At 52.9% G+C, this 9,999-nt stretch overlaps 1 protein-coding gene across 1 annotated transcript; it reads left to right on the top strand.

Annotated features, from left to right (window-relative positions):
- The first annotated feature begins 393 nt into the window (after positions 1–393).
- Positions 394–7,393, top strand: AAR2 (AAR2 splicing factor). Its single transcript, XM_063172105.1, has 3 exons — positions 394–1,156; positions 2,368–2,597; positions 5,444–7,393. Exons 1-3 carry the CDS (start codon positions 409–411, stop codon positions 5,609–5,611), a joined length of 1,146 nt encoding a protein of 381 aa, XP_063028175.1. The 5' UTR covers positions 394–408; the 3' UTR covers positions 5,612–7,393.
- The last annotated feature ends 2,606 nt before the right edge of the window (positions 7,394–9,999 follow it).

The raw sequence follows: 9,999 nt of genomic DNA, 5'->3' as shown, positions 1-9,999 counted from the left end.
TCCCGCTGGGGGATGGAAGCGCGGGGCCCAGAGGGATGGCAGGAGGCAGCCGGGGGGGACTGCGGGCCGGATTTGGGGACAATGGGTCAGCGGGGAGCAGCCGCCAGCCACGGAGAGGCTGAGGGGAGCAGCGCCGGGCCGGGGCTGGGTCCGGGCGGAGGGGACAGCGAGCGAGCGGGGAGCGAGCCGGGGATGAGCGGAGGGGACAGCGAGCGAGCAGGGACCGAGCCGGGGCGATCGGGGACAATTCCCGCTGTTGCCCGGGCACCGCCGCACCGTAGCCCGAGCAGCCCAGCCAGCCCCGCCCGGGTGCGGTGCCGGGGCCTGCCGGGCACAGGCTCCTCCCGCCGCCGTCCCCGGAACCGCCGAGCCCGGATATCCGGGCAGGGCCGCTCGGTGCTCGGTGCCATGGCGGCGCTGCGCTCGGACCCGGAGCTGGCCCGGCAGCTCTTCTTCGAGGGCGCGACCGTGGTGGTGCTGGACGTGCCTGAGGGCACCGAGTTCGGCATCGACTACAGCGCGTGGGCCGTGGGGCCGCGGTTCCGCGGCGTGAAGATGGTGCCGCCGGGGCTGCACTTCGTGCACTGCAGCGCGGCCGGCGGCGGCGGGCGGGACGCGGGGCCGCGCTCCGGCCGCTTCCTCAGCCTGCGGCGCCGCGAGGTGCGGGTGCTGCGCTGGGACCCCGCGGGCGAGGCCGTGCGGCCCGAGCCGCCCGAGCAGGGCGAGGCGCTGCGGGACGGCCTGCGGGAGCTGGACCCCTTCCTGGGGCCCTACCCCTACGAGACGCTGAAGAAGTGGGTGTCGCTGAGCAACTTCATCAGCGAGGCGGCGGCCGAGGAGCTGCAGCCCGAGAGCGGCCAGATCTGCGCCTTCGCCGAGGTGCTGCCCGAGGCGGCGGGGCGGCACACGCGGGACCGCGCCGGGCAGCGCCGGCCGCCGCTGGGCGCCGAGTGCCGCAGCTACGCCGAGGGCCTGGCCCGGCTGCCCCGCATGCGGCCGCGGGCCGGCACCCAGATCCGCTTCTCCGAGCTGCCCCGGCAGGCCTTCCCCGACGGGGCCAGCCCCGAGGAGATCACCCGGCACAGCATGGACCTGAGCTACGCCCTGCAGCGGGTGATGGAGCAGCGCTACCCCGGCCAGCCCCTGGGCCTGCTCGGTGAGCCCCGCCCGGGAAACGGCGTTTTGTGCTCGGGGTGCAGCCTGTGCCGAGGCGCCTCTTCAGTGCGGGACGGGAGTTTGTGGCGTTTATAGCAGCCATAGGGGCTGTTCCCGTGGCCTGGAGGAGGCTGAGGCCGGAGCTGCAGCTCCTCCCCGGGGGCAGCTGCGATCTCCCTTCTGTGTGACCAGGGAGAGCACCCGAGGGAACGGCTGGAGCTGTCAGGGCAAATTTAGGTTGGATATTAGGAAAAGGTTCTTCCCCAGAGGGTGCTGGCACTGCCCAGGCTCCCCAGGGAATGGGCACGGCCCCGAGGCTGCCAGAGCTCCAGGAGGGTTTGGACAGCGCTGCCAGGGATGCCCAGGGTGGGGTTTTTGGGTTGTCTGTGCGGGAATGGGGCTGGGCTGGGTGATTCTTGTGGGTCCTTCCTGACTCAGGATATTCTGTCATTCTGTTCTGTGACTCTGGTGTGGGAACATGCTGCTGCAGCCCAGGTTGCCCCAGGTGAAGTCAAAAGCAGCCGTCAGAGGTGGCCCTGGTGTCTGGCACCTTCCCTGTTCAGGGAACCTCTTGAGGAACCTCCCAGGACTTACAGATACAAATAAGTGCTGGGTTTGTGGAGGTCCTGGAGCAGGGTTTTGTTTTGTTGCAGGATGGAGGGAGAAGCCCTCCCAACTGAAACCCAGATTTGGAATAAGCCTTTGTTTTTCTTTCATTTTTTTGTACATTAACATTATACAACTTATTATTTTTTCAAAATTACCAAAGACAACTGTAGGATGTAGAGAGAACCTTAGGGAATGGTGGCAAAGCAGCTGATACCAAGCATCCAGTGTGATGAACCCTGGCTCTTAGTTCAACAAGGCAAACACACTCGTTGAGGCACTGCTGGCCTCTCCCAGAATTCCAGGACAGTGCTGTTTGCAGTCCCATAACAGAATAACAGCAGGCTCTGCCTTGTTGTTTGGTGTTATTTACTGTTTGTAGAGTCCCTCTGCAGTGCTGATAACCACAGTTACAGGTGACCTGCCCCATTCTGCTTTGCTCCAGCTGAAGAGCAGCACAGGGTCAGTGTTTGAGGTATGAATGCCCTATGCAAAAGCCAAACCAGAGTTTAGAAATCGTTTGCAGAGCTTTGGGGAGGACACATTCCCAGGATATCTGTTAGTCTTATGTGTTTTGTTTTGTTTCCCTTCTCTGAACCCACACAGCTGAGTTGCAGTTTGCCTTCATCTGTTTCCTGATTGGGAACGTGTATGATGCCTTTGAGCACTGGAAGAGGCTCCTGAACATCCTGTGCCGCTCAGAGGAGGCCATGGGCAAGTACCAGGACCTTTACATCAACCTCATTTCCGTGCTCTATCACCAGCTCAACGAGATCCCAGCAGATTTTTTTGTGGACATTGTCTCCCAGGACAACTTCTTAACCAGCACCTTGCAGGTGTGTTGGGGGCTGTTCCCTGGGAAATGGGGTGGGAGGGAGGGCATCAGCAAATCTGGGGAGGAGCTGCCAGAGGAGTTCAGCTGTGTGGGAGATGGGAGCCTGTTTGAGCACACAAGGCTTTACTTTGACTTTTTCCCTCTGTTATTCAGTGAGAAATTCAGCTCAGCAGATACCAGAGAGGCTGGGCAACTGCAGCCAGGGTATCTGTTTGTTTAATTTTTCCAAAGTGCCTTTCATTTTTCAAAAGAAAAAACAACACACAAAGCTTTGGCATGAAGGACTGATGATGCTGATTTTTGGAATGGTTTGCTCAGTGTGCAGGGAAGCTGCAGCAAAGCTTTGTTGAGACAAGGGCAGTGATGGTGTTTAAGAAGCTTTTCCATTGCTTAGCACAGCTGAGGATTTCCTGCCATCAGGTTCTTATCCAGAGGGAATTTATGGTTATTCTAAAATGCAAAAGGTGCTGCCTCTGCTGGGACAGGTGGGGCAGGTGTGTTCCTCAGCCCAGTGTCAGCAGTTACCCACTGTAGGAGCAAAGGGGGTGGGACAGTCAGGACAGACGGACACAAGAGATCTCTGCAGCCAGGGCTGGAACTTGGGGTTTATTGCCAAGGGCCTGGGGGCAGGGCCCTGCTGGGAGCTGCCAAACACAGCTCAGGGCAGGCTGAGAGTGGGAAAGAGGATGAGAGGGTAAGAGAGCGAAGTTCCCATTACAATACAATAAATCTTCTTCTGTGCTGAATATTCTAATTCTCACTAACCAATCTAGTACAATATACAAATCTTATAGTATTTACGTACAGCCTATAAGAATCATTAAATTACGATACTGTGTTACATTTTAAACCCTAAAAACTCCTCTTTGGGTCCCTTCTGCCAAGCTGTAGGGTCTGCTCTGACCCTTGGGCCTGTCTGCAAGCAGAGGGTGTTGTTCCATCAAAAGGGGATCACCTTCAGCTGGCCACGCCATTGTTTTCCCATTGTTCAGTAACTGAGGGATCTCAAAGCTTGCTTTCATTTCAATCTCACTTACAGTTTCCATATTCTCAAAATCTTTTGCCAGGCAATCATATTGATAAGGCTTTCCTGTTCCATCCTCCCCAACACCCACTGCTGGTGCTCATGCTGGCAGTGCAGCAAACTGGCTTAGTTTACAAAAAAGAGCCCAAATCAGGCACTGACAAAGCTGAGCAATGGGAAGCAGCCCAGCAGGAAGCTGTGCTGCAGGTGTGGTTCCATTCCTCTCCTTGGTGACCCCAAGTCCTTGCTGTCCTTCTGGGGAAGGTGAAGGTATTTGGGTTTAATTGCTGGGTAAAATGTTCTGGGAAGCATTGCTTTAATCAAGTGGCTTTCAGATTTTTCAGTTGTGATTCTTACAAGTCTCAGGAGGGTTTTAATTTACATTTTATTTCTGTTGGTGGATTTTTTCCATCCTAGTACAGGACAGCCCAGCTGTGTTTGCAGCATGATCAGAGCAGTGCTGTCAGTTCCCAGCAGTACCCAGAATTTGGGAAACCCTTTTGGCTGCCTGAGTCTTGTCCATGCCTGGGCTCCCTCAGTGTGTGTTTCACCCCCTCAGCAGGAGCTGTGCTGGTTCAGGATCACCCCTAGGCCCTGCAGGACTCACCACATTGCCCTTGCAGACTGAGCTCTCCATGCTCTGCTCCTGTGGGTTTCCTCAATGGAGCCAGGGAAGCTCTGGGCCTTGCCTTACCCACTGCACACACAGACTGCAGAGCTGTGGGGAGGGCATTGTCTCTGCAGCTCCTGCTCAGCTCTGGAAGCAGCAGCTTCATTTTTGGGGTTTGAGCCAAGGCAAGAGGAGCACAGCCACCAGTGACTCTGCAGCCCTACCAGTGCTTAAAGAAAAGACAAAACAGCTTGGTGAAATAACTAATTTTATGTGCAGTTCATTGAGAAGAAGTAGGAAGTAAAATCTTCTAGTAATTTTTCCCTACCAGCAGCATTTCTGTGTAAGAATTCTGTTAGAAAGAGGCAGTTTTCCAGTAGAATGAGCAAGAAAAAGGCAAGTGTTCATCCACAAAGCAGAGAACTTTGCTGCTCATTGTCAGTGCTTTATCCAGCTCCCAGTAAATAAGAGGCTGTGTTTTCCCAGAGGAGATTTCTTTTTATGGCAATTATTTCTGGATCAGCTCAGGAGGAGCAGAGCTGGGCTGGGCTCTGGGCTCAGTGCCCTGTTCATCACACTCAGGTGCTTTCCCCTGAGTCCAGCAGAGGCTGAGTTTGTGACATGGCAGTAGATTTGTGTTTGGGGATGGAAGGCAGGGGTTCCCCCACACTGCAGCACCCTGTGCACAGGGGGATGGCTGTACTAAGGATAACCAAGCTTTTCCAGGGAGCTCCCATTCCTTTCTGACATTCAAGGTATTTTCATTAAGTTTCCTCTGTGTCCTGGAGTGTTGGTAATACCTTGTTACAGAAATACTTTGGGAGATCTCTACCCATGGAAATGAGGGGTGCAAGTATTTTCTGGCCTTTAGACACTTGCTGGAAGTTTGCCTACTCATATTTGAATTTTTTAAATGCCTTCTGTCAGGATGTTGTCCTGAGCTCACCTTTGGCCCCATTTCAGAATTGCACAGTACAAATTCAGTTACAAACACCTCCTGCCTCAGACCAAGCTCTGCCCTGAGTGAGATGTGTGTGGTGCTGGGAAGGCAGCATGGGCTTGGGCTGGGAGGTGAGAGCTGTGGGCTTGGGCTGGGTCCCCCCAGAGCTGCACGAGTGCCAGGGTGTGGATCCCAGCCTGGTGTCCCTGCAGGGAGGAGCTGCCCAGCTGGGGCCATGGCTGGGCTCTGCCTGACCTCTGCTCTTTGTTTCAGGTGCTGTTCTCCTGCACCTGCAGCTCTGCTGTGGATGAGGCTCTGAGGAACAAGGCTGAGAAGTTCAAGGCTCACCTGACAAAGAAATTCAGATGGGACTTTGAGGCAGAGCCTGAGGACTGTGCCCCTGTGGTGGTGGAGCTGCCTGAGGGTGTGCAGGTGGACTGAGCCAAGGGCCCCTTAGGAGCAAACAGCTTCTAAAATGACCTTTCCTTCTCTTCTCCAGCCCTGCCAGCTTCTTGAGGGCTGTGTCCGAAGCTGATCCTCTCTCTGCTGGAGAAGCAGATGTGGGAAACCCAGGAAGGTGCTGAGCTCTGTGAGGAGCCCAGAGGTGTTGGGGGAGTTTGAGCGTTGCCATGTGGCACCTTTGGACCGGTTGGGCTTTCCCAGCCCTCCTGCAGTGTCTCCTCCTGGAACACAAGCCACAGACAAAGTCACAGAGTCATTAAAGATCCAAAAGACCTTTTGGATATCATGGAGTTCAACCCTAAAGCTGACACTGCCACAATCCTCCTGCACTCAGCTGTCCTCTCATCCCTGCTCCCCTCTCCTGCTGGGCTGGAGCTGATCCCTGCTGGGGGAGCACCTCTGCTTTAGGGGTGTCTGGGTTTGAACAGCCAGGTGTCTGCTGAGGAAGGCAGGAGGTACCTCTCCTGAAATGGAAAATGTAAACCCCTTTCCTCTGAATTATTATAATTTTGAAATTAAGGGGCTCTCAGGCAAAGATATGGGAGCAGGAATAACAGTTCTATACTAGGAAAATTAAAAATACAAATGTAATAGTACAAAAAAAGAAAACAAAGCACAGAGTGATCACAGGCCCTGGCCCCTGTGTGTCAGGGGGTGTCCCAGCCCCATCCCAGGGGGGCTCAGCCCTCCTGCAGTGCCAGCTGTGGCTCTGCTGCAGCAGGGATCCTGCACAAGGGGGGAGTTTTCCTCTGCAGCTCCAGGGCTGCTGCAGATGGGCCTGGGCTCCCTCTGGCCATGCAGGGCAGCAGAAAGCTGCTCCTCTGGCAGTGCAGGGGGCAAAGGCTGCTGTGCTGTGCCAGGCCCAGATTGGATCCAGGCAGGAATGCTTGGCTCCTCCCCTGGGCGGAGCAGCTCCCCATGGGATGCTGGGATTGGATCAGCCCTGCAGGGACACTCAGTGGCCATGGACAGCAGAGATCTCCTGCAGGGAGGGTTGACTGTGGGAGAGATAAAACTGCCCCATGAACAGAGGATAACTGCCCGACCTCTGACTGATGGCAAGTAGAGCACACACACATCTTACAATCCCGGACTGAATCCAACCCCCAAACTGCTCTTCATTCCTTCTCCCTGCTCCACAGGCTCTCTGGTGCTGGACAGATCAGAGTTTTCAGTCTCAGGGACAGTTTCCTGGTGTGGGGCCTCTGCCTTGTCCTGCACCATGGATTGCTGCCACTTGTCCCATCCACCTGCAAATCCAGGCATGAGGAATGTGCTGCCCTCCTGTTACAGTGTGGCACAACTCCCTTTGTATTGGTGTGACAGGTGAGCAATGTCATGGCTGACTCACAATTAAAGGGCAAACATCCTGTGTATATGTTAAGAAAGGTTTTGTAGATTTATAGTTGTGTTTTACCCCCTTGTGATGTTATCAGGGATCACCTGGGTTTGGGACCTTTGGGAGGGTCAGTTTGTCACTATGGCAGCACCTGAGCTCCAATCAGGATTTAAGGCAGTGATCTCCACCACTGGACAGCAAAGGAGTCGATGGACAGAGCTTGGAGAGGAGCTAAAGGGTTAAAAGGTGAAACCTCCATTGTGTGGGTGAGCACATGGTGGGGAAGATCCTCTGCTCCTGGCACTGTAATATTGTCTCCATTCAATCTTCTGTTGTATTTTTCATAAGGTTTTAATAAACCTTTTAAATGTTTTCAAAGTGAGTATAATTTCTCACAATGGAGAGAAATAAAAAAAATTAAAGACATAGAAAGCTTTGCTCAACCTCATCTGAGGTGTTGCTTGGGCCACTACCCATTTCTGTTGATGTAGATAGAATGTGTTTCAGAGTGTGGCGTGTCCTTCCAACCATTGCCTGACTTGTGAGGGAATGGGGATTTCCAAGAGTGTGGCAACCACCCCAGTCCATCAGAAATGTGGCCAATGTTTGAGCTGTGCATGCAGGGCCATTGTTACTCCAATGGTGACTTCCCTGTTGGTGCCACCCCCTCCTGCCCCCTGCCAGGGCACCAGGCAGGGCACCTGTGTCCCCTCTGGGGTGGGTTGGTGCCCCTGGTTCCACCCTGGCACTGGGATTCTCTTGGGGTGCTTCTGCAGCCCAGGCTGGGTTTGTGCAGCCCCGTGGCAGCTCGGGTTTGTGGGGTTTGTGGGGTGTCAGGTGTGAGCCAGGGAGGTTCCTGCTCTCCAAAACCAAACTGAAGGGGAAGGGAGCAGGTGGGAAGGTGCAGGAAGCTTGGCAGTGCTGTGGTTTGGAATCTGAAGTTAGCTCAGGGTTAAATTTTTTTTGAACCAGCAATTCTTCCTTGGAGCATTCTCTTGTCCTGTTTAAGGGCAAGTTGAATTTCTGTTCTTTGCTCAGTGTTTTGCTGTGGCAATCCTGCCTGTGTCTGTCCACTGTGCACCAGTTCCAGTATTTTCAGGTTTTATTAGGTTTTTCTGGTGTTTGCTGTTATTGTACCCTCATTTTTCTTCAGAAATAACACAATAGAAATCCATTTGTGCCTCCAACAGCTCCCAGGAGGGAGAGGTTTTCCAGGGTCTCTCAGACACACACCACCTTTGTTTGGAGCACTGTTTATATCTGCTGTGCCTTGGCAGCTGGACAGGGCCTGCCCCAGCTGCTGCAGATGGACTGGCTGGCACTGAGCTCCTGGAATATGGAAAAAGATGGAGTGGAGCTCCTTGATTCCCCTTTCTGAGAGGGAAATCATTTACTGCTGGTACTGCTGGGATTGTCAAGCATTGTCAGTGCTCCTTGGGCAGGAGGGATGTGCTGGCTCTGGCCATTCCTTCCTGCCCTGCTCCCTCAGGAGCTCCTGTGCTGCTCTGCTGGGTCTGGGAGTTGCCCTGGGGACAAGGGGACACCGGCCAGGCTGGGGTCAGACAGAGCAGAAATTATCCAGAGTAAAAATCCATTTTGATTTAGGTGAAATGTACGTCTTTGAGCTAAGTCTGTAGCTTGCTGACAGCTGTTTAGTCTGACTGCCTGTCCTCATAAAAAGCTTATGCTGGGAGAAACTGCTTCTGCCAAAGGACAGAGATAAGGGGGAGCAGACAGAGATTGTTAAAGAGAGAGGGCAGCCTGACCCAGGAATTCTTTCTGATAAAGAAGAACTAGTGGCAAATATCACACAAAGTCAGTAGAATGAATATCTATGAACCTATTGTGAAATTGCATGCAGATGTGTTTGAGAGGGGATTAAAAAAGGATCTGGAGTTCCCAGAGGTGCCCGTGTCATTTTAAGGGAACAATTCCCACCTGTGTCCAGCGCTGTAATAAACACAGCAGCTTTACAGCTTTCACAAGTTGTGGAGTTTGTTTGGTTCAGCAAATCAGGGCTGGGGATGCTCCATCCACAGAGCCCAGGAGGCTCCACTGCAGGGGCCTCATTAGGGCAGCGCTAATGAGCTGCACGGCAGCCTCCATGCAAATGAGCCCCATGTGGGTCAGTCGATGGCAGGAAAAATCCCCGGGGCTGCCCTGGGCCTGCCCTGCCCGGGCAGCTGCAGCAGGAGTGCCCTGCGTGAGAAACGCCAAGCACTGGTTTGTAAAATTTTAATAGTGTAATAAAATGGTCATAAAAATAGCAATATAATTAGAATAATAAAAATTTTGGACAATTTGATTTAGGACAATATGAGACAATACAAACAAAGAGTTATGGACAGTCCGGGTACCTCTTTCTGGGCAAAATAAGCCTGAAAAAGGACCCACGTTAACAGAGGATTAACCCTTAAAAGCAACAGCCTGTTGCATATTCATACACCTCATACATGATGCATAAATTCCACTCAAACACAGCATTCTGTCTGGTCTGTGTCAGCTTCTTCCTCTCAATCCTATCACTGTCTTCATGGCTGAGCAAGGCAGGAAGAAGTTCGTTTCTTCTGATAATGGAGAATAAATTCATTTTCTCTGAAAGATGTCACTGTCCTGTGGCTGCCATCTGGTACAAGTACCTCATTCCTTTCTTTAAAGAAATCCCACATACATAGTTCCTATTTTAACTACAAAAGTTACCTTTTAACTACAAAACTGCATTTACCATACTGTTAAAATGTTAATGCAGCACTACTAATCTATACAACAAAATAGATACAGTAAATATCTGCACAGAGCCATATAATATGCACTTTTAATGTATATATTTTAATGTATATATTTTATGCAGGGCTGGCGTCTTCCCTGCATCTCCACTGTCCCCATGGACTGGGAACCAAACCCTGAGCCCCTGCCTGGCAGGAGGGGACAGGGGACAGAACAAGTCTCCCTTCCCTGGCTCCATCCTGGGCAGTGCCCCCATGTCACTGTCATGTTTTATGAAAAATCCCTTCGCCAGGATTTTCCT

The sequence above is a fragment of the Melospiza melodia genome, chromosome 19 (genome assembly GCF_035770615.1).
Source record: "Melospiza melodia melodia isolate bMelMel2 chromosome 19, bMelMel2.pri, whole genome shotgun sequence".
Classification (NCBI taxonomy): domain Eukaryota; kingdom Metazoa; phylum Chordata; class Aves; order Passeriformes; family Passerellidae; genus Melospiza; species Melospiza melodia.
The sequence above is the reverse complement of the archived record's forward strand: the minus strand, read 5'-3'. Positions and strand labels throughout refer to the sequence as shown.

Bases quoted from the DNA above. Each gene is read 5' to 3' on its own strand.
- AAR2 (XM_063172105.1), top strand. From the start codon at position 409: ATGGCGGCGCTGCGCTCGGACCCGGAGCTGGCCCGGCAGCTCTTCTTC. The intron at 1,157-2,367 runs GTGAGCCCCGCC...GAACCCACACAG, and splicing joins CCAGCCCCTGGGCCTGCTCG to CTGAGTTGCAGTTTGCCTTC. The intron at 2,598-5,443 runs GTGTGTTGGGGG...TCTTTGTTTCAG, and splicing joins TCTTAACCAGCACCTTGCAG to GTGCTGTTCTCCTGCACCTG.